The following is a 24,868-nucleotide window of genomic DNA, read 5'->3' as shown; positions in this document are numbered from 1 at the left end:
GTTAAAAATTCTTTGCGTTATAAACATTATAATTTTTGTTGACGTACTGGACACAGAACCCAATGCATTACAAATGTGAAGCTCGCATTTTTGGCCCTCTTTGCCTCATATTCTATGACAAAAAATTCTAAATATTATTACCCAATGAGAAAAAAATATTATGCAAATAAAATAAAGCTCAAATGATCATTTTATTTTATAATGGGATATGTATTAGAAATAAATGCAAAAGTCATTGCAAATAAAAACTTATATAACTACCAGCATCAACAAGTTATTTGGAAATATTTCTCCTCTCCAAAACAGATCCAATATTTAATTACCATGCAGTTCATCTAAAGTACATCAAATATTTAAGTCATATTTAAAGCTTGTAATATTTCATAGTTGCAAGAAATTTTTCTATGTAAAATTGAACTGCCTGAACATTTTTTAACTTACTAATAACATTAAGCAGGAAGAAGCATTAATTAGTACCACTTATAAGATAATTGATTTTAATTTATAAAATGAGGCTGAGTTTAAAAATCTATATTAACCATTTCTACTTCTAATGCAACTGAGATACAAATTTGCTTTGCATTAAACCATGATTTTTCTACAAATATATCCTGCTTATAAATAAAATCATCAAAATTCTCCAACTTTAAATATTTAGTATTTAAAAACTGGGATAAATAAATTCACAAATATCTATTTCTATATACACAATATGGTAAATTTTCAATTTATGTTACATTAAAAAGTATTCATTCTTAATGTTTCACCAGTTTTCATTTTAATGTTAGGATACATTTATTCATTATCAATTAATAAAAATATGACCACTTAAATCACAAGTTAAGGGAAGGAAGTAAAATGAAAACTGTCATTAAATCACCAAATGGTCACACACCACCCTTAAACAGCAAAATCTCACTGCATTCATCAACAAGTCTAAAGATAGGGAAAGTACAGCAACTAAAGATAGGGAAGTACAGCACCTAAAATTTCTTATATTGGAGACATAACAGAAAATAGACAAAAGCTTGATTATTTTACTACCAACAAATTTTGAATAGAATTATGCATCCATGAAAAAACAGTTCTATTTCAAACACACATGCACATTCTCTTCATTTCATCGCAACTGAAATGCTCTTTGGTGTGCAGCTCTTTACAACGTTTTTAAAAGAAAAACAAAATGCTGGATATGTTGGCATTAATTTTGAAATATTGTTTCAGACAAACTAAAATCATGAGTTGTTTATTTCCCCAAACACATATACTATGCAATTATACTTCTGAACAATTTTTCATGCCAATGAAAAACTGTTTCTTCCTAACATAAAAAACTTATGACTAGCACTGGTGATAATTTTGACTAGCACTGGTCAACAGAATGACTAGTACTTGTTTGGCTAAACATTTAAAATTCAAAGTTATCTACAATGCCTGTTCCATCATAATATAAATACCATTTAGACATAATGTGGGAAAATATAATTCACAACTACATAGCATTCCTTATATGATTGCCAAATAGCTCATACAATAAAAACAGCAGCTAAGACCATAAAAATATTTTAATAACTTTGAAAACTTGTCCTGGATTATTACCTATCAAAGTGATGCATATACGATACACATATCATTTATGACTGTTTATCTTATTTGCAGTTGCTTGGCTGTAGAGCTGCCTTGTTCAAAGCAATTGTTCATGATTTATGTGCAATCTATATAAATCTACATGAGAGAAATCCCTTAATCTAGAAACTACAGAAAAAAGATTAACAAATACACAATTTTTTTCTAGATATAAACTGAAACTTTTTTTAAAAACTATAACTATTCCAAGGAATCTCCCAAAATGTCACTTTCTAATTCTGAATTTAGAACTTTTCACAGTCCTATTTTATTTACACCACAAAAATGTTAATACTGAAGTTTCACTGATTTTTTACATGTTTTATTCCCAAGATATATCTGGATATCTGAAAATTACAACTCTATCTTTTAAGATAATTTTTTGTCATATGCCACATTCTAATACTGTTTTTATGGAATACATATGTAGCAAGATTAAAACAAATCTTATCTTGTTTATCCTTGTTTACAACTGTTTATACTCAAAGCTCTTTTTGTAATTCAGTGTAAATAGTTACCAACATATAATTAGTTATAGCTTAAATCTGACGCCTCACTACTATTGACAAATAAAAATGTCTAAAATTTGAATATATTAAAAAGTAAACATAAAAAAACAATTGACAAGAAGGTGTGATCAAAGAAGAAAAGCTATTTTTTTAATTATCTATAAAACAAATTTATGAGATTGTAAAGAACAATTTAACAGCTAAAGAAGGTTCAAAGCAGGGAAACACAAATGGATCAGTCAATAATTTCAGTCAGTCTAAGTAGAGAAAAGCTGAAAATATGGCTTCATTTGTCATTTAATATAACGGCATAAAATCAGTAGGCTGTCCGTAGGACTTCTATTTATGTATTTAAACCCGGTTTCAATTCAGAGATTATGCTGATCCTTCTACATATAAACAGTCAATAATGATGGCCAGGACTTTAGGAAAGGAAAAAATACACCACATAGCAAGGTCAGGAAGCTACCAACCACCATAGGACAACAGACCAAAACAGAATGGTTTCATGTGTTTCTATTGTTTATATGCTTAATTTGAAGATGATATCCCTTAGGGAGAAAGGAGGTTGTAAATATTACTGGAAACATGAAACGCAGAATCAAATAGAATACATCATTTCATGCAAATATATTAAGTATTTCCTCCATGCCTCTATGTCAACATGTAGCACTGCTAGCCATTCATTCATTCTTACATGTCAAAGCAAAATAAACTTGTCACTTTACTTTATGAATTAATTGCTGAAAATATTTATTTAACTACATTCAGTGACACAATCAGTCAAGCAAAATATTATTTTTAGTGTAAGATAGTGAAGTAACAACAGAGCTTGAGAAGAATGATTAGAAAAGAGATTTTGTTTTTCTGGGTTAAAATTTTGAAAATGAGAACAGTATCTGATGCTTTTGTATCTAAGTATCCTAAAATATTACAACACAAAATAAGCAATGGTGAAATTTTACTCCAGGTAGCAAATTAGCACACTTTAAACACCACAAACTAGAGCTACCTCTGGCCACCGTTTGGTTTTTTTTTTTTGCTTTAGTCCGGTCTCTTAAAGAGACAGTATCTTTACAACTGTACCCTACATGAGAATATTCCCAAAACATTTTAGTTGCAAACATATTCTCCTACTTTTCTTCAAATTCACAATAAGCAAACAACTTTTTTTGTGCTACGGAATTATTTTGAAATTAATTATCAAATTATTTTAATTTGAATCTAAAATTGACTACACTGAAGAGATTAAAATAAGGAAAACTACCATGACTAAGTACCTAAATGAAGAGGACCTATGTATCATATAACAGCTTTTTTTTTTTTAATGATCACTGTTTCTTAGTTCAATTTCTGACTCATTCACCAGACACAGGCAACAGGGCATATATACTGTAACGGTAATACCGGAAGCCACACTACTGCAATTTTGCAGTTGAATGGAGAGAAAATTGCTAATACAACCAGCACCAAAGCAACGAAATCTTAAAAATATTCACTTTTACGTAGCAAATAATATTTTTGAAGGAGTCTATACAAACACCTATAAAAGTGAATTAACTCAGTATTAAAATGAAGATTTTCTGTTACCGAAGGGCATATGATTACAAGTCCATTGACATAAGATCAATTTCCCCACATGGTAAAAGGCTGGAAGGGGTGTGTGGGGCAGGGGATGAGGATAGGGGTGGGAGGTATAGACAGAAAGTTCGGCTTACTTGGTGTACAAATACATCGACTGGAATATCCAAGGGTCTTCCCTCTCGGTTTATCATGGAGATGAATCCAAATCCCATTCGCACATTGAACCACTTACAGTGGCCAGTTCCGCGCAAAATCTGGGATTCTTCCTCTGCCAGATCCTGCAGCTTCCCAGGTTCTTCTCCACCACCTTTGCTAGCCCCGCCTGAGATAAAATCGGACAGAAAAGTCAGTTTGTGTTCCCAAAACTATTCACTGGAACAAAAAGCGGGGGTTGCGGGAATTAGAGAGAGGTGGGAGAAAAAGGGGGGAAAATTAAAATAAACAGAAACAGAAAACAGCGATTAAATGGTCAATTCCTTCTTTTCCATAGGAATTATCTATAAAGAAAAGGGTTAAAAGGGGAAGCAGAGAGGGGGAGCTGCGCTGTTCTATCGATCACATCAACTTCCATGTTTCTTTACATTCCAGTACTTTTTCATTAAACTCCCCATTTTAGTCGCATATTATAATACGGCTTTCAATACTTTACTTGCATATTGCTGATTTAACACTGATCCCATTTATAAAGAGAATTTTTCAGCGAAACTAGTCTCTGGCAAGCACAAGGAAAGAGAAATCATGAAGATGGTTAGAACTAGTAAATGCACATGCGGCAGCAGTGACGACCGGTTATTTGCAATGTGCATTCCCCACCCCTCCCCCCAATAACTTTCAATTAAAGTTGAGGATGGAATGGGGGGAAGGGGCAGGTGTATAAAAGTTTTCATGGGCTCACTAACTGAAACTGCGCTTAATCACACTCAAACAATTCAAACAATAGCCCCCTGAAAGCTTTTCAAGTTGTGAATCAGTGTGGGCGGTACAAAACATTTTTGGAGATCTATAACAATAGGTTGCAGAAAGCCCCCTTGCGCGATGGGGGGTGGGGTAATGCCCAGTATTGGGGTAAAAGAGGAAGGGGGACCAGGCAAAGGAGAAGAGGAGAGGAGAAGGGGGGTAGAGAAAGGAAGAGAGAAAATCACAGTAAAACAATAGAAAAGAAAATTAACCTTCGGCCATGTTGCCCCACGGCCCTCTGCTCCAAACTCGTGAGCTGAAAACTTTCCCTTTGGAACGGAGTGCTCTTCTGCATCAGTCTAACATCTTGATTTTGTGCGATCACAAATTTAGCTCGCATGGTCTAATGTGCTTTCCCTCTTTTGATTTTTTTTCCTCTCCTCTCTCCAGTTTCTGGCCCCCTGAGCACACGTGACTTTGTCAATTACATGCTTTCTTGCTACTAATTTCACCTCGGTTCCTTAAGGGGCTGGCAGGAGGAAGAGATAACCAATCGCCATTTCATCTATGCTGACATCAAAATAATTTATGAATGAACACGAAAAACTCAAACATGTTATCTTAAAGACAATTTGGGACGCTTCTTTACGATAAATCAGAATGCTGATTTCGTGCTTCTTAAGCACAAAGGAAGGTCCTAGTGAATCGATTCAGGGGTAAAAAAAACCGGCAGTCATGTACGTGCACACGCGTGCCTTACTCACAAGCCTGTCTAAATAATCTCATTTAGGGAGAAAAGCTATTTAAAGCAAGCAACCGATGTTATGGCTTTTTCCCCCCTTTCAAATACCCATAACAGTAAACCTGCTCGAACACAAATTTTTAATTTAATTCCTAGAGGAAAATACATGATTTTTTAAAAGATCTAATTAAATCTAATTATATCCCCATGAAACTTTAGATAACGCAACATACACCCACTATAAGAAGCACACAATTACCTAATTTTGCCCTAATTTTACTTTCAAAATTTAAAACAAAACCCTACCGGAAAATTCACTATCACCTTCACGTAGTCAAATTGAACTGTTTAGGTTTATCATTTCAGAACAGTGCGGAGGGGATCTGCAAGGAATTGCACTTCACAGGTTTCTCCGCCATCTCTTTCCGGGGGAGGAGATGTGATTAATGACTTCCTAAATAACAGCCCAGTTTTCCAGCCTAACATAGAGTGAACCTCAATCAGTGGCGATTGTTCCCCAAGAGCAAAAAACGATGTAGGGCAGGGAGGGGGAGGGGAGCGCCAGGCAGGGGAGGTGAAGAGGAGCTGCCGGCAGAGGCTGAGTAGCCAAAGAAAGAGGTGGGGGGAGATGAGCGGGGAGGAGGAGGGGGTGAGGAGAGGCAAATGGCAGGAAAAAGGTAAATTCATTTTAAAAGTCCAGTATCAGTGGATAGAAGAGGCAAACGAAACGAAAATTTGATAATGGGCTTGGCTCCTGCTGCTCCTTCCCCGGCCCGCGCTTATTTTAAAAATGCTTGCAACCCTCTACCTTTCAAATTCGTCAAAAGATTGTCAGTTACTCGATGATGACCCCGATATTACCGCCCTCACGAAATAGGGCAGGAAGCACCGCAGAGCAACTAAAAACGTCTTATTTCCTTTAAAATGCAAAATACCGGTTTGTGCAACTTAAGAATGCACCACCACTATTTGCACCACCCCACCCCCATCTTCTTAAACAAGCAGTTTAAGAAGAAACTGTACTGATACCACTTCCCTTTAACAAAGTTACTAAACTGACCTTCCCCCACCATACCCGCAACACCCCCTCCCCCACCACCCTTCGCAACTCTCCAAACATCCCTCCAAACTCCCAAACTCAGAACTCTTCTTACAGCTATTTCATACAAACTCAAATGTAGAGATTTTTAATCTCAAAGTTTGTGAAAAAACCGCACCTTTTTAAAAAACCTCCTCCTTATATTAAACAACTAAGGATAAATTCATGCTAATTGATTTCGATCTGAAAAAACTGGTTGAATTGTCATTTTCAGTAGTTGGTGGCAAAAGTCCCAGTCAAGACTGTTTAGTTTGGAAAGATGTTGTCTGTTTATTTCTTTTGTTTTTCAAGAAAGCCAGCAAAATTTTCTCATTTTCTTTATCTTGTGGAAAATAAATGTCTCAGTAGGTAGGAAAAAGTAAAATTCCAAATGATTTTGCAAAACTCTAGACTCTCAAAAATGAGCTGTATTTACTAACTATATTCACAAGACATCTTTTGAAATATTAAAAATCAAATACACTGACCAAAAGTGAAGGAACTTTATGACACTCCAGAAATTTGACTTAACAAGAAACTAATCTGAAATCAGTTATATAGCTTTAGAAAATGTTAAGAGAATTTTAATAAAACATTTGATAACAAAAGTATCTGAAAAATACTAATGCAAATAGGAAATGAAAATTAACATAAAATTATATTTATGCGAAAGTAATTCTCATAAAATTCATGGGTTAGTCCACTTCTAGTTACTGACACATTTCTATCAAATGATATTTTATCTGCAAGTTTGTATTTTAATTAGTGAAAATGTTTTTTTTATAATTATGTCATAAAGGAGATTCTAAAGCCTTATTTTATTGCTACATTAGAAAAACAAACCCATCAATATATAGATGAAAAATATGAAATACCATGCAAGAACTGCATTTGGTTATGAAATTCACAGTCTTGCCTATCTGGGGGTGGGAGAGGGCTCAAGTATTAGTGGAATTAAGGTAGGGTTCACTGGACTGGTCACTGGAGTCAGAGGTTATCGCCTCATTCATTTCCTGAGAGGGACATCAGCCTTTCAAGTTGTGGAGAAGGCTTTTTCCAACTGAGAACTCAGAAATTTACCAAAATTTATTCATGAAGAATTTAAGGGAAGTGCACTTAAATACTTATAGAGAAGGCATGCAGAGACAGGGAGGAAAAGGAAGGGAATATGATAAGAGGGAGAGGGAAAGGAAATTTGGAAGGGAAAAAAGTGAAGCAAAGAGATGGAAACAAAGTATCCTTCAACAATTCAGGGACTTGGCTTTGTGTTTCCATCTGATTTCTTTTCTACCTCCTCCCTTCCAACACATTAATCACGTAATTCTTTAATTAAAAAAAAAGTTTACCAGTCTGTTAAATTCAGAAGGCTTTATTCTCATAAAATGGTTCTCTAAATTTCCCTGAATGATTTTCAATTTGTCACCTTCCTGTCTTCTGGTTTTAATTTTTTTCTCATTTCCTACTTGTTTTTAGTGCCAGAAAAGTCTGCGCCTGACTCAAAATGCATGTTTTATACTTGTGAATGCAAAATGTCTTTGAAAATGAGTTCAAGTAGCTACAAAGCATAGTCAACGCTCTATGAGGAAATCAAGAATAACCTATCAGATGTCCGTTGGTTATCACAATCTAAGGTTTCTTCACTGAAAAAAAACAAAAAACGAAGTTTACATTTTCTCGGCTATTTTTCCTTTTTATCCCAACACCACACCACGCAATGACCCAGAAGAGGTGACAGAGCCACCTTGATTGTTTTCCACTGTAATTAGTGACTTTTATTAAAGCAGAAACAATGCTTTGGTTCTTAAAACTAGGAGGAGGGGCTGTGACTGAGTCCAGGGACTCCAAAGGCGCTAGCCTCCCTGAAAATAAACTGGTGAAAAGGGGTGGGGGATGGGGGTCGGGGGTTTGTGGCCACAGCTGTGCTTCTGCAGCCCAGTATCTTCAAGCACATCCCACAAGCCAGAATCACGAAGCCCCCAGAGCCAGCTGTTTTGCCCTCCACCTCCCGCCTCAGCGACTTCCTCTCCTCATTCTCTCTACTGTCACCTTTCTCTTATTCATCACATCACCACCTCCTCTCTAGAAGCTGGGCAGTTTAAAGATGTCTCAAGAATTAAAGAATCTTTACATCTGTCATTTTGTGCCTAAGAACGCAAACAAAAGAAACCTTTGCCTTCTCTACCTCCGTGGGCAACTCTTGGAACGATCTTATGATTTTATTTGGATTTCTAGGTGTTATCATTTACATATCTATCCTGTACGAAATGGCAAAGGTTCTGAAACCTCGGAAAAATGGAGGGGCATGCAAACCCGAGGAAATGAGAATACACACTAGCACTCACTCACTTACTTGTTCGCTCATTCTCCCCCATCAATGCCAAAACTGAGCTGTCTGCAACCCCCAGGCTCTGTCCTTTGCTCCCTTCGGGAAACTACACAGAAGTTGCATATCCCTTAGCGGGGTCTGGAAAACCTGGAAAAGTAGCTGCCTGGGGAGGCAGTGGGGGTTAGGGGCTGGGGGAAGGGTGAGTCGGGTTTTTCGGGAACCCACTCCAGCGTAAGTCTTGAGGTTTCCCGCCTAAAAGCTACTAGACCTATACTTCGGGCAAACTGTGAAACAACTTTTTTGAAATTACCAAACTGAAGCAATACACAACTGGGTACTTTTAAACTTATAGTAGGAGACTTCAAAACATGGGGACATTTTGCTTTTGCTTTCAAAAAGAAATTTGTTTTCATTTAATTTCTTATCTGGAAGTAAAATGCTCTTGTTTAAAAATTCCAATCTAAACATTTTTATTGAATGTTTCAGAATATATTTAGATTTAGGCAAGAGTATACATAAAGAAAAAACTCAAAATTTATTATATATTTTGGCATTTCCAAAGGTATAATTTTAAAATAAAATTAAGGAAATACAAGATCCAGAAAGTAAAGTTTATGATTTCCAGAAATATTGTCCCCATATTTTAAATAACAAAAACATGCAGGATACTTCCTTCTGTTCAGTCAGGTCATAGCAAAGATTTAAAGCAACAAAATTAGTTCAGAAAGGAGGCATTATTTTAAACATTGTTTTGTAGGAAGTTTCTTTTGTTGAAAAACAAAAAACCTAAAACAGCAAAAATTTCTTTAACGTGCTTCTCTCCAATGAAGATAAAAAGTAAAAATTTTATTACTTATCCCAAATATGCTCTGAACTGGCTAAACGAATACTTTCTCAAATAATTTTAATTAGCAGAGTAATAGATTAGTACAACCATTTTGCAATGAGTATGTTTTATCATAACACAAAAAGAAGCTTCATGTTTTACTTGAAAATAAATCAGAATTTAAAAAAACATTTTTACCTACACTAACATGTATACTTTCTAATTTAAAGCTTTTTTTTGCATCTAATATCTCAGCCTGTGGAAACTGTACAAAATAATAAAAACACATTCCTTTACCTGTTCCCCAAAAAAACTGATGATTAACTTTTAAAAAAATCCCAAAAGAAACTATTAATTGAATTAAAAATGTAGACTGCTTCCCAGATATTCGGGTCTTTTAAAAAATTATTTATTTTGGTTTTGGGACTCTACCTGGTATATTCAGAAGTTATGACTCTCAGGAGCTATTCCCGTTTAAGTACTTAAGTTCACTCCAAGATGTGCTGGGGGAGTCAAAGCTGAGCCTCCAGGGTCACATCACTCTTTAAGCCTTTCTAGCCCTCTAAGCTATCTCCCCAGTATTTACTTCAATATTCCACTTTGGTTTATTTTGACGTTTTGCTGAGGGATGGTAGGTGTGGGGGTAGAGGGAGTTATCAGGGGTGTGTTAACACCCAGAGGTGCTTAGGGTCTGTGAGCCAGGCTCTTTGTTTGGGGGTCAATAGCTTTCCTTTGCTGTTCGCAGAACCATGTGGTGTCAGGGATCAAACAATCTTCCAGCATGAATTCAGTGAACTCTCTCCCAGGTTCCATTTCAGGTTTATTTGGGAGCAAACAGGGAAGAAAATGAACAGTGGGGTAGAAAAAGATAAGTGAGAAAATACTTTAAGGCATTAAAAATGCAGGGGCAGAGCAAAGAGCACCTTTGGGTATTTGACCAGGTTTAATCCCTGGCATCCCATTTGGTCCTTCAAGCACTGCCAGGAATAATTCCTGAGTGCAGAGCCAGGAGTAATCCCTGAGAATTTGCTGGGTGTGACCCAAAAACAAACAAACAAACAAAAACCAACATTAAAGATGGTTGGGTGAGAGGGGGCAAAGAGATAGTTCATTTACCTTATACAGTAGACCTGAATTCAATCCCCGGTACTACATATGGTCCCCCAAGTACCCCTAGGTGTGATCCCTGAGTACAGAGCCAGAAGGAACTCCTGAGTACTGCTGAGTGTGGACCCCAAGACAACAAATAAATACTGTATCAACTTTGCAGAATCTTTTTCAAGATACTCATTAGAGCATCCCTTCTACAAAGGATTCACTGTAGCTTATGTCAAATGGCAGTGCCTATCAGGCAGTGCCTCATTAAAACTTTGCTCTTTACTATTTTACTATTAATACGTACCCTATAATTCAACGTTTTATAAGCTTACCAGTATAATAATATCTGTTTATGTGTAATTGCTAGTGAACAGAAACTTGGGTCAAAATTTTTAAGTGTATTTTCATATTAGCTGGATAGTTTCAGGGCCAAATTCACGCAATCAGAAGCTGGAGTAATATATCATTATCAAATAAGATTATCAGAAAAATAAGTATTATAATTTAATTTCAGTAGCATAAGAGTATATACAAAAAGTCTAGGTTTTACAGTGTACCTTAACAAATGCGCACCTACATACCAACAAGTCTGTTTAAAATGTTAAATGTTTTGAGGCCAGATAGTTCTGGGCTAAGGCACTTGCCTTGCACACTGCTGACCCCAGCTGGATGGGTCATACATGGTCCCTGAGCACTGCCAAAAGTGATCCCTTAGCACAATCAGGTATGACCCAAAACTCCCCCCAAATATAATTAAATAAAAAAAGTTTTAAAAACTAAAAATGCAAAAAGTTCAAATAACTTATCTGTGTAGTCGAATGAGAAATGAATTTAAAAAATATTCATTAAAAGCAAGATAAATTAAGGGTATTAAACTTAAATGAAGAAAGAAATAATAATTAATGCAGCAAGTATTGTAAATTCCTACTTTGATCTTAATTACCAAACTAAGTCACAACTTCTCATATATTCCTATGAGCATTTATATATTTATTACATATTTTGCCTGATATGTAGAAAAGAGAATTACAAAGTCCAATACAATTAAAACCAATAGGAAGGGAAGTGAATTAGAACATTTAATCTATGTTTCTATGTTGGGTATACCAGTTTATAATGAAGTGATCCAGAGCACAGTCAAATACAGTAATTCTCTTATCTGTCCTTAGGACTGTCAAGTTTTCCATATGATTCTAGTGATTTTTTTAGACATAAAGTAAAACACTCAATTGAAGAGGTTGGAGCTATAATACAACAGGTAGAGCGCTTGTTTGCCTTATACACAGAAAACCTGGGTTTAACTGGGCTTAATCCCCCCCCACCCCCCCACCCCCCCGCATTCCATATAATCTCAGGCTCACCAGGAATGATCCCTGATCCCTAGGAGAAAGCCTTGAGCAATACCAGGTGTGACCCAAAAAAACCAAAACCAACAAAAAACAATTTTAATGAAAAATAAGACTAACCTGGGGCTGATGTAACCTGGTTGAATGACCTCATCATCTTCTGAAGAACCTAAAATCAGAAAGTTCAAGTCAGTACTGCATTAGCTGCTTATTTAATTGTCCCTTTTTCAGTTTAGTGGCTTAACAGAAATAAAATGAATGGGATTTGGCTCAATGAAGTGAAATGTAAATTTTTTTTTAACATTTAACACTCACCTAGCAAAATTAGGTAATCAATTGGCATAACTTGCCCTTTGCTCCTACAGAAGACAGAGGCTTAAATAAACATTTATTATTTTTTAACATTCTTTATTTTATTGAATCACCGTGAGATAGAGCATTACAAAGCTGTTCATGATTGTTTCAGTCATACAAAGTTCCAATACCCATTCCTCCACCAGTATAATTTCCCAGAAAGAATGTCCCCTGCTCCCCAAATCACCCTCCACCCCTGCCTGCCTCTATGGCAGGCACCTCTCTTCTCGATCTTTCTCTCACTCTCTTAAATAACATTTTAAACAAGAACAGAATCTTGATTTCAGGAAAACTGTAGTTCAAATTTTTTCCCAATTTTTAAATTTTACACTGTAAGAATCCCTTTTTTTTTTTAACCAGGTTAAAAATCAACCTAACCTACAATGTTTTGTTTTTGATAAACTGATTTAACTAGTCCCTTCAGATATCTTTTATAAGATAATTCATGAGAATTTAGTTGTGATGCTATATCACTGATATTGAGTCTGTCATACTTTTTTAAAATGTTAATGTCTTAAACATGAAATATACTTTATTAATAATTATACCATTATATGCATTAACCTAGATTTTAAAATTATAAGAACTATTGTTTCTAATATATTCACTGGCAGATGTCACTCACAATAAGATCTGTGATAAAGAGGTCACTAAGTAAGGAAGTAAAACAACTGGAAGAGCAACTCCCGATGGCCACTGAATTTTCAGGTTCATTACTAGGATTTGGAAAATGGATTGGTTTGAATACGAATCCACTCACCTGCTACCACCCAGGATTGTCTTTATTCTCTTAGAAAAGTTGTATAAATTGTCTAATGTATCAATAAAAAAATAAACCACTATGTTTGAATTCCATAAAGTTGCAATATAATTTTCTTCTCAAAGTAAAATGAAGTTTTTCCAAGTGCAAAGTTTCAGAGTATTGACCCAAGTTTTTTCTGACAAAAGATGACAATTCCACTAAGATTTGGAAAGAATAGAGGAAGAATATGAACAGAAGGCATGTAACTCTCTGCCCATTAAATTCTTGTTATCTTGTAAGTTTACAACCAAAGGAAAAAAGTGACCAATTCCACATTAATAAAATTAATAAAATGTATTGAATTAGTTTGCCTTTCAATAAACTAATATTTTATTTTTACACTTATATAGGTGTATATTTAAATACTTATAATTAAATTTCAAGAAAACCCTTGTTTGTATTTTTCTATACCCATGATGCCCATGCTTATCTTATCTCTCTGCTTATATTTAAAAAAAGCACAACAGCGGGTAGGGCGTTTGTCTTGCAGAGGCTGACTGGGTTCTAATCCCAGCATCCCATATGGTCCCCTGAGCACCGCCAGGAGTAACCCCTGTGCATCGCCCGGTGTGACCCAAAAACCAAAAGAAAAAAAAAAAAGCACAAACCACCCAAAACACAAACTTTTCCAGGGGAGTGGGGAATTAAAAAAAAAAGAGAAAGAAAGAAAGAAAAGCTCAAACTTGGGCGGGAGCTATAGTACATCGGGTAAGGTGTTTGCCTTGCAAGTGGCTGACCTGAAGTTCTAATCCCCTTGCAACCCATATGGTCCCCCAAGCAACGCCAGGAGTAATTCCTGAGCATCACTGGGTGTGACCCAAAAAGGAAAAAAAATTAAAAAAGGCTTTTTTTTCAAACTTAAAATAGCATAAAACAGGGCTTACAAAAAATAACTCATATAATTATTGGAATATAAAATAGCTGAGAAGTACAAGTTTGCTATGATGCAATTTCTGGCAGATATTTCTCTGGACTTAGTTACTAAAATACTAAGATACAGAAATCCAAAACCGTGTGGCCACTAGTGCGGCCACTCAACCTCATATCTCTTTATTCTCAGCAATGGAAAACAAATTATCAAATGCTTCCTTATCAGCAGGTCCGACTTTAGGGGGGAGAAACTCCAAACAATAATAGTGAGTTTTGTGTTGAAATATTGAATGTAATCAAAGTAAAGTGAAATTTATCAGTTACACAAGCGGGGGGGGGGCTGGGGATGTGGGGGGACAGGTGGAGCTATACTGTGATTCTTGGTGGTGGAATATGTGCACTGGTGAAGGGATGGGTGTTCGAGCATTGTATAACTGAGACTTAAACCTGAAAAACTTTGTAACTTTCCACATGGTGATTCAATAAAAAAAAATTTTTTAAAGATTATATCAATTAAATAAAACAATGTAAAAAAGCTCATATAATTATAGTTAATACAATAAATATCAAATGGTGTAGTAAGCTAAATAATGTAATTTAAAACTCTAATCATCAGTGTCCTATATTTAAAGAAAGTCAATTTGAATGATGATGTACAGATTTTTCTTTGTTAAATCTTAGATTTCTCTATTTATAGCTTTAATATCAGCACTTTAAAAAGGGGGAAAGAAGAAGTATTTATTTTACAAAAACTAATGTATTTCACTGATGTCAAGAAATTGGTTTAGGGGCTGGAGCGATAGCACAGCGGGTAGGGCGTTTGCCTTGCACGCGGCCAACCCGGGTTCTAATCCCAGCATCCCATATGGTCCCCTGAGCACCGCCAGGGGTAATTCCTGAGTGAAGAGCCAGGAGTAACCCCTGTGCATCGCCGGGTGTGACCCAAAAACAAACAAAAAAAAATTGGTTTAAGATTTTGAAAACAGAATAGTTTTTAGAGAAAACAACTAAGTTTAAAAATGGATGTTACAATCTATCTATCCAATGTTCATGGAACAATGATAATAGGACTTAGATACATACATGTTATATAAGTATTAGCAATATTAAGTGTTTATGTACTATCACTCCAGCCGCCCCCAAAATAGTTTCTAAATAGTGAAACACAGTTACCTAAAAAATCAAGAAGGGGGGGAAAGTAACAAGAAGCGGGAGAATTAGTAGAGGGGTAAGACTTGTTTTGCATGTAGCTAGTCCTGGTTCAACCCCTGGCACTGCATATGATTCCCCCACCCAGTACTGACAGAAGTGACCCCTGAACACAGAGTCTAGGAGTGAGCCCTGGGCATCACTGGGTGTGATCCCCATCCCTCACCCAATAAGTAAAATCAAGAACAAGACAAGATGCCCATCATCATTATTCAGTGTTGCTTTGGAAACTTAGAAAATGCAATAGACAAAAAAATTTTTTTTCATCAATATGGAGAATATGGCAGAGCCTGGCAAGCTCCCCGTGGCGTATTCAATATGCCAAATACAGTAACAATAACGGGTCTCATTCCCGACCCTGAAAGAGCCTCCAAAAGGCACCATTTGGAATGACGAGTAAGGAGAGGCTGCTAAAATCTCAGGGCTGGGACGAATGGAGACGTTACTAGAGCCCACTTGAGCAAATCGATGAACAACAGGATGACAGGGATGACAGTGATGACAGTGAATCTTACTAAAGGTGAATGCTTGGGGTATCACCCAAGCAGTGCTCTGGGGCCCTAACATTTTATAATATGAAGAATTAAAACAATTCTTTAAATGCATGACTGCTCCAAAAACAGTTATCTGTAATTTCATACCTAAATTTTTATTTAGTACTATAATTCCTGATAAAAATTAGATAAAGATAAAAATGTAATTAAAACTGTTATCTATTTCTCCAGCTCTTCACTGGAACAATCCATCATCACTTAAATCTCCACTTAAGACACTGTTGTTTTGGTTTTGGTTTTGAGGGTTTTTGGAGGGATGGAGGGGAGCAAAGGCCACACAAAGCTTACTCCTCACTCTGTACTCAGGGAACACTCCTGGCTGTGTTCAGGGCACCACATGCACTGCTAGAGAATCTGGATAACTATGTAAGACAACTGCCTTATCCACTGTACTATTTCCCAGCCCCACTTAAGATATCTTTTCCTCATTGTTACTCACAGAGTACTATTCCTCAGCCATATAATACTGCACTGTAGCTGTAATAGCCTATGAACATGTTCTCTCCCAACCTGACTCTATGCTCCACAGTGATAGGAACTATGTATATACAGTTCAACACTGTAATCCCAACATTTAGTATTCGATATTTTTGTAATAAATCAATGACAATGAATTTCTTATTTTTTCTTTGCCTTTTGTGAGAGGTCTCACCTCAGTGGTGTTCAGGAGTCCCTGCAGTAGCAGGGATCAAATCCGGGGCTCTACTCTAGCATTCAGAGCCATCTCCCTATTCCCCTTAAGATTTCCTTTTTTTAAATTATTTTTTATTTATTTATTTTTTTGCTTTTTGGGTCACACCTGGCAATGCACAGAGGTCACTCCTGGCTCATGCACTCAGGAATCACCCCTGGCGGTGCTCAGGGGACCATATTGGATGCTGGGATTTGAACCCAGGTCGGCCGCGTGCAAGGCAAATGCCCTACCCGCTGTGCTATCATTCCAGCCCCTCCCCTTAAGATTTCTTTTAGGAAATAAGTGGATTTCTATACAAAGATTTAAGTCATCTTTCATAAAAAGATAAAGTAACTGGCAATGGTTTGACTATTACAAACATAAAATACGAATGTGGAGAGAAATTTTAATAATTTTAAAGATCTAGGTTTACTGCTATAAAACTACCTAACAAATACTATCCATTATAAATACTCTTAGATTTCAAACTTCCTCTTACTAATTTTTTGGGGAAATATAAAGGGTTGGGACACACCCAGAAATACTCAGGGTTCACTCCTGTCTCTGTATTCAGGAATTACTCCTGACAGAGCTCAGGGAACCATATGCCAGGGATTGAAACCAAATGGCCCCATGCAAGGTAAGTGTCCTCCCTAAGTACTATCGTATCTCTCCAGTCCACACTTCCTCTTATTGAAATAACAATCTTCTCCAGTATTTCACATGTTGTTAATCCAGTATTGTAATTGTTTAACATAAAATGCACTATTACTACTACATATTATACACTGACATTTATTAAACACAGCCAAGCTGTCTCACATGCTGGGGGAAAGGCAGCCTGGATAGAGAAGGAAACACCAAGTAAAATGTGGTTGGGGTCTCCACGAGAGAAGAGAGAAGCGTGCTGAAAGACACAAGACTGAAACTGAACACAATGGCCACTCAATACCCCTATCACAAACCACAACACCCAAAAGGATAGAGAACAAAATGGAATACCCTGCCACAGAGGCAGGGTGGGTTGGCGGGGGATGGTACTGGAGGGATACTGGGTTCATTGGTGGTGGAAAATGGACACTGGTGGAGGGATGGGTTCTCGAACATTGTATGAGGGAAACACAAGCATGAAGTTGGGTAAATTTGTAACTGTACCCTCATGGTGACTCACTTATTAAAAAAAAGAATATTTCTTAGAAATACAGATATAAAAACAAAAACAAAAAACACAGCCAAGCTGTAAAAACTTAGAGAACAAAATAATTCTAAAATATATTATTCAGAATTTTACTTCAGTTTACAAGTTAGCTTTACTTCTAATTTTAATATCACTTTAAACTGGCAATAAATTATCTAGTAATCAAGATATTCACCATAATATAAGAAAATGTATCTAAATACCCCTCAATACAATTTCTCAACATTTTATAAAACCTTTAGATAACAAATATTTTTATTCAGTTATTTCTAAACTGTTAAGAGCAAGTACCTTAAAATTTACTGAATAAAATACTAACATTACACTTCAAAACAAAAATCACTATTTATTTATAATCATTCTCATCTACCATGGAGCTAAATATATTATTTGGAATGCAAAAGATGACTTTTCTTTCTTCAAAGAATAACTTCAAGACAAGGTTTCAAATAATTACACTTAAAATCATAGCAATCAACCTATACAGGCACCAGAGTAAAATCTAAACCACATTATAACTTCCATTTATAATTTAAATGCAATGGAATATATATAAACTAAACATAGGATATATACATTCAACATAGAAGTGAACAGTGCTTTCTTATACAGTTCTCTAACATTATATTTAATATGTATTAAAACTCTGCAATTATTTTTTCCAAAGAATAGATTAAATACAAGTATTATCTAAAGGAAAATCGGGAAATTATTTTGAAATTGAACATCATGCTGTAATCTTAAATGGAAAATATTACATTCCCAATTTATACTCAGAAATTGTAAAGAAAAACCTACTTAAAATAAGGTAAGACATTAAATGGGAAAAGATGAAAATTTTTAGGTACTTAAGGGTAAGGCTTTAGTTAAAAAATTGTAGATACTAAAATGAAACTTCACACTTGGTGAAATGCTTTAAACATTATTTTAAGAGAACAGAAAAGGCGAAAAGGAGCCGGAGTCATAGTGCAGCAGGTAGGGCACTTGCCTTGTACACAGTCTACCAGGGTTGGATCCCCTGCACACCATATGGTCCCCAAGTCTTGCCCCGTGTTATCTTTTTGCACAGAGCCAGGAATAAGTCCTGAGTACCACTGGGTGTGGGCTTCCTACCCAAAAAAGAATTTAAAATGTTAAATTATTAGCATCTGCCTGTAGCAGGCAGGCTTGAATGGTGATGGGAAAATTCAAAATAATGGTGGTGGGATTGGTGTTGAAATATTAAATCACTGTCACTGTCATCTCATTGCTCATTGATTTGAAATATTGAATGTAATCAATTAATGTGAATGACCTTATGGAAAGGAAATTTTAAAAATTAATAAAAATAAATAAAATGTTAGATTGCTTTGGAGAAAACATTTCACATTTGCATTATCGTCTATATTTATCAAGTAAATTAAGCATATTATTTCTAATACACAGGTAGTTAATCTAAAATAGAAGCTAATATTTATGATACAGTTTAATTATAAATTTAACTTTATTGAAATTTTTACAAATTGAAATTTAATATTACAATTTGCAAAATGTTTCATAGAAAATGGAGGTAGATCTAGCATTCTCTTCAAATATATAGTAAAAATAATTTCTAGAAAACAAAAGATTTTAATAATTTAATTCAATTGCCATTATCAAAACTTTAAAAGCATTGACAATGACTGACAATAATGCAAATATAGCTAAGTACATCTACTCTACAACTTAAATGTAAATGTAACAAAACTGAGTCACAACAGTTGGTTTTGCTATTGTAAATAGTTTGTATTGTCTACTAAATGAAATGTGCCTATAACTTAACGTATACCATATAAAATAATAGTCTTATAACTTTATTGGTCATAGGTGAGCCATTGTTAAGTTTAAATATGAGAAAAAAAACAATAGAAATTTTAGACAAAAATATTAAAATGGAAAAATTCTTGTATTAAGGACCATTTGTTACATATATTGATGGTGTATCTTATCTAACTTTAAGATAAAACTTTACTTTCTTGATATGATAAACTATTCTAAGTTAACCTGAACACTTTAGTTACAATATTAACAAGAAAACTATTTGACATTCATGTAAATTTTTAATATACAATAATACCAGTGGTTGAAAAATGATCACAAGAGGCCGGAGAGATTGCACACAAAGGACCCAGGTTTGATCTCAGCAACCCTATGGTTCCCTGGGAGTGATCCCTGAGTGCAAAGCCAGGAGTAAGATCTGAGTACCTCTGGGTGTGGCCCAAAACAAAAAAGAAAAAAGAAACTGATCACAAGATTAACAACTAAAGCTTTTTGTGCTTTAATATCAGTAGATATTTTCATAAAATTAAGATTTAATTAGCTAGAGATTTTATTTATTAAAGATTTATTTTATTAAGATGTGTTTTAGAGGTTGCCCCTAATTTTAACTGCCAGTGACCTGAATGTAATAAATGTAATATTAAACACAGCAAGCTTTTTTACTAGAAATGTATTACACCAAGAGGCAAATAAAGATATAACAGAAATTGCATTTAAAAAATTTAGGCTACAACAAAGTAAAATTTATTCATAATCTATGTAATAAAAAATTTAGCTGAAATGTAATCTGAAAAAAATTAGATAAAAAAAGTTTTTTGAAAACATGAAAGTGCTAGTTTAGCTCTGGCATTTCCAAACGTCTGTAAAAATGATATGAAAATATCTAGAAAACTTTAAAACATGTTTTTCCATGATTAGAAGTGGTTGTTCAACACTTAAGTTCTTTTTTTTCTATATAATTAAGCTTTTGTTCAGTCATGGAAAAACTAGAAACTGATTGCTTGAAAATGAGCTGCATGCCCTTTGTCCTGGTTTGTCACCTTTGACCCTTAATTTGATGATCCTGAATATCAACTCATTCTATTTTTAGGAAACTGTCAAAGTTTTGAGTTTAATAGTATTTTTTACTGGTATATTAAACTCATTACAGCATTCCTTCTCAGGTAAGTTCTACACTGGTCTCATATTAATACTCCTGTCATACAAGGTACAACACAACAACATTGTAAACTGTCACATCCTAGTGTTTGATTTGCTTCAAACAATAGAAAATTGCCCCAAATTGCTAGGTCAAGATCATTGTAATTTTAAATTTTGTATTTTTCTATATTTACAAAGTTGTTTATGTGGTTGTTTTTAAGTAGAATTTATTTAATCAGAGATTTCTAATTTGGTTAATTTTGATCATCACAAATTTCAATTTTGCTTTTTAACAGTGCCAGAACAGAGACATGAATCAAAAATTGCAAATATTTTCAAACTTAGCCTTATAGTGCCAGCTAAAATTATAGCTTCTGAGAGAACTAATTAATTGGTTAAATTGGCTTTAAAATATTGTCTTCACCTGCAAGTGACAGCTTTCAAAGAGAAAGCCTCTAGCATTGATCCCACTGATTTTACTGACATTATTCAAAATCAATGTAATCAATGTAATCCAGTAAACGAATATACTTCAGAGATAAAATTTATCTATTGATTTCTAGACGATTCTAACATAGCTGGGGAAGAGGAAAAGCTCAAAAATGTTAAATATATGTGTACATATCCAAGAGTGACCTGCTACTTGAACCTCTACATAATTTCTGCGTGCAATTGTCAGATTTAGCAGTGTCCAATATGGCTGTCTTGGTTCAGCACTATGGTCAGCGACTTCATAGAGAGTCATTGTGTCAGAGAAACTCAATGTAGTGTATATGCACAGTTGTCAAGTTTTTCAAACATTATGACAACATTTCATACATTCCTAAATACATTCACATAAGTCAATATTTAGGGGTTTTTTTAACATTTAAGGAATTTCGTTGTGACTGGCATGCTAGACATTCTTTTTCCTTGCAATTCAGTTAAAAACAGTACTTGTAAAGAAAGAAAAAAAGAAAACATAGCCCTATTAAAAGGGAAGAAAATCAGGTACAGGTTCTAAAACATTAAGACAGAAAACCAGCATTTTTGGAATATAAAATTTTAAAAGAAAGTAAGACTTTACTTAATAGTCAGATAAGAAAATTCTTTAGATGGTCAATAATTTGCACTGTTTCTTTCCTAAACCATTTCAGAAATAGCTATTATTTGTCTTCAAATATGCACCACTTTTCAAATGAACTAAACTATGAAATAAATGTTTATAAATTATTCCCTGAACTGATATAGTCCCCAGATTAGGTAGTTACAAATGGTACTTCAATTATTTGAGACAACAATACTATACATGAAGACAGTAAACATGCTTTATTTAATAATTTTTTCTCCATTGATCATGGTTTGAAAATAACAGCAAACTTATAGCAAAAAAGTTATAAAACATTTGTAACTATTAAGCCATTAAATAAGATCTGTTGAATCTTGTTCAGAGTATACAGGGAAAAAAAACCTTTAATCCACTATATTTAGTTTTGGTGTTTTCCTGGAGTTTACAAGTTAATACATTTAAAAATAAGTCAATCTGAAGAATAACTTTGAGCACTATCATATTAAAACTCAATCTGTTTCACTAACAAAGTACTATTAAGCACATTTGTCACAAATAATGCAAATTTTTATTTATATCCCTATTTCACATTTTTCAGTTTCTAAAAAGTTGGCAAAAACATCTAAAACACTAAAAATTGATTAGAATAAATGAGAAATGATCCTTGAATCACTTAGCTGCAGTTCTATTAATTGAGAAGCACGTATAAAACTTCCAGTAACCAATATATATTACAAATTAATTTTTACCACATTGTATTATCAAGCAATAATTAGCTGATCTCGTCATAAAAGGAAGTCTTTTTTCAAGGGGATTTTACTTGTAATATCTTTCCTTCCCAACCTCAAACATTAGTAAGAGGCCTGTCTCAGCTTAACTCTAAAATCCCCATAATATTTCTCATACGCTAAAATATAAAGAATTTGGTAGAAAAGAATTGTATCCCAAATGGCCAAGAAGCTAATGATTAATCCAAATGTAAGAGATTATTAAATGCTCTACTAATCTGTATTAAAACTCCAAATCTAAACATTCACAGTCGGGAGAAAAAGAAAAAAAACCTATGGTATATGTTTGTTATTATTACCCTCAAAAATCACATAAAAAAATTAATTTCCAACAATTTAAGTTTCCCTGAAAGCCCTGGTGCAATAAAACTGTGGCTTTGTAACTCACTGTTCAATTTAAAATTCTGCTTTAGCAACATGTTATTTTCAAAGAGCGTTTTTGCAGGATCACCTGGCGAAATAATGGTAATAATCTGCACCAAACAGAATTCGGGGCGGGTGGGGGGGGGATTCAGAGTGGAAAAAAAAAAAGAATCACTTCCGTCATACTTTTCCAATGATGGCTGTGTTTATAAATTCATTCTAGTAGCAGCTGTCATGTGTAATTTTAACTTCCACCGTATTTTGTGACCGAGAAATTAAAAAAAAAAAAAAACCCGTACAACTCGGAGCGTAATTTATTTTTCCCCTTCCCTTAGCAACGGAAGGTACCAAAAAAAAAAAAAAATCATCACCGGAGATTTTAGTTGCCAGGATCAGTACCTGGTCATCATCCTAAATGACTGTGGCCAAAAAGAAAAAAAAAAAAAAAACACCCACAAAGCCACGGAAGGGAGCTCGGGGAATCGCAGGAGCCAAGATTTCAGTGGTACAGGAAACCACTCAAAATGGCGGACTATTACTTACATTTAAGACATTTCCGCAAGGAGGACACTAAGTACATACTGTCAAGATGTGTACTCGAGAGCACTCGGCATGGACCAGCGTGCCACTCAGTAACACGGCTTAGACAGGGTGGGGGAGTACAGGTCCTCGCGCGGCGCCCGCAGCCAGCGTTCCAGTCCATAGTCGGGCAACCCTCCCGCGACTCTATCGTTCCTTCTGGGGCTCCTCTCTCCTCCGCCAAAGCTCATCTAATCCAACTGCGGCTTGTTTTTTCCCTCCGTCCTCCTCAGGGCCTGCCTTTTGTTTTTTTTTTTTTCCAATTTCACGAACACACAGCAGCACCGAGACCGAAGCAGGAAAAAAAAAGGGGGGGAACCTCCCCCCGCCCCACTCCCGCCCGACGCCCGGCGGCTTACAAAGCGGCTCCGTGTGGTGAGCACGCAGAGGGCAGGTGCGCGCGCCCCCTGGCGGCGCGGCCCCGCCGACTCGGCGGCGTCCACCGCGGGCCGCGCCGCTCGGAGCTGGGACACCCCCTTCGCCCCCCCCCCCCCGCCACTACACACACACCCTCAGGTCCCCGGCCCCCCGCTACCCATTTGCACCCCCGCCTCCCCCCCCCCCCCCAGGAATCCACCTCCGGCGCCATCCAGCTCCGCGCCCGCAGCTGCGGCCACCGTGGCTGCGGCGGCGGCAGCCGCGGGGCGGCGACCCCGAGCGGCCACGCGGGCGACGCCGCCCCCGGAGCCGAGCCCGCGGCGCGGGGCAGGAGAGAAAGGTGTGAACCCGGAAGTACATGGCCCGCCCGCCTCGCCGCGGCGACACCGGGACGAGGAACCGGCGCCGGCGGGGTGGCGGGCGGGGGGGGGAGTTAGAGGACGGGGCGCGGCGGGGCCGGAGACCTGCGGGGCAGCCGGACCTGTCACTTCCCCAGCTGGCCCGGTGGTCTCTCCCCCCTCCCTCCTCCTCCTCGGCACCGGCACCGGCACCACCACTCCCCCCTCTCCCTGGCGCTGGCGCCTCCTCCTCTCCCGCATCGCCTGAGCACACCGAGCTCCCCTCGACGTCGCTCACGTGCCAGATCCGGGTTCCGCCCGCGCGGCGTCTCGGGCTCTCGCGCTCGCGCGGCCGCCGGGCGCTGCTGGCTTACCTTGGGGGCTTCATGGTCGCCTCGTTTCGTCGGGGGTGGGGGGGTGCTGGGGAGGGAGAGGGACGGAGGGAGGGAAGGGAGCGGGAGTGGAGGAGCGGGGAGAGGGGTGGAGGGTGCCGAGTGGTGAGTACGTGTGTGGCGGTCAGCGCGGAGAGCGCGGAGCGGAGGCCTGTCACTTCCTGAGGGAGTGCGGTGGCCGGAGCCCCGGGCTGCGCGCGGCGGCGCCGGAAGGGTCAGCACATTGTGAGCCGACGAGGGGACGCGGCGCGGCGCCGAGGGGCAGGGGAGCGAGGGCGGCGCTCGCCTCCCGACTCGGGATCCGCAGCCGCGGCTGAGGGAGGGGGGGAACGGGGGGGAGGCGGGGCGCGGAC

The 24,868-nt window shown here is 37.0% G+C and overlaps 1 protein-coding gene across 1 annotated transcript in view; it reads right to left on the bottom strand.

The window, feature by feature from the left end:
• LIN28B (lin-28 homolog B) overlaps positions 1–24,592 on the bottom strand; it is a 126,228-nt gene extending 101,636 nt beyond the window's left edge. Inside the window, exons 1-3 of the mRNA XM_055135961.1 lie at positions 24,498–24,592; positions 12,153–12,201; positions 3,854–4,041 (exon numbers count right to left, since the gene is read on the bottom strand). Coding sequence (XP_054991936.1) covers positions 3,854–4,041; positions 12,153–12,189 — 225 coding nt within the window. The 5' untranslated portion in view covers positions 12,190–12,201; positions 24,498–24,592. The remainder of the gene's footprint in view (positions 1–3,853; positions 4,042–12,152; positions 12,202–24,497) is intronic.
• Positions 24,593–24,868: the final 276 nt, after the last annotated feature.

The sequence above is a fragment of the Sorex araneus genome, chromosome 4 (assembly GCF_027595985.1).
Source record: "Sorex araneus isolate mSorAra2 chromosome 4, mSorAra2.pri, whole genome shotgun sequence".
Lineage (NCBI taxonomy): Eukaryota > Metazoa > Chordata > Mammalia > Eulipotyphla > Soricidae > Sorex > Sorex araneus.
Note: the sequence above shows the minus strand (reverse complement) of the source record. Positions and strands in the feature narration are given on the sequence as shown.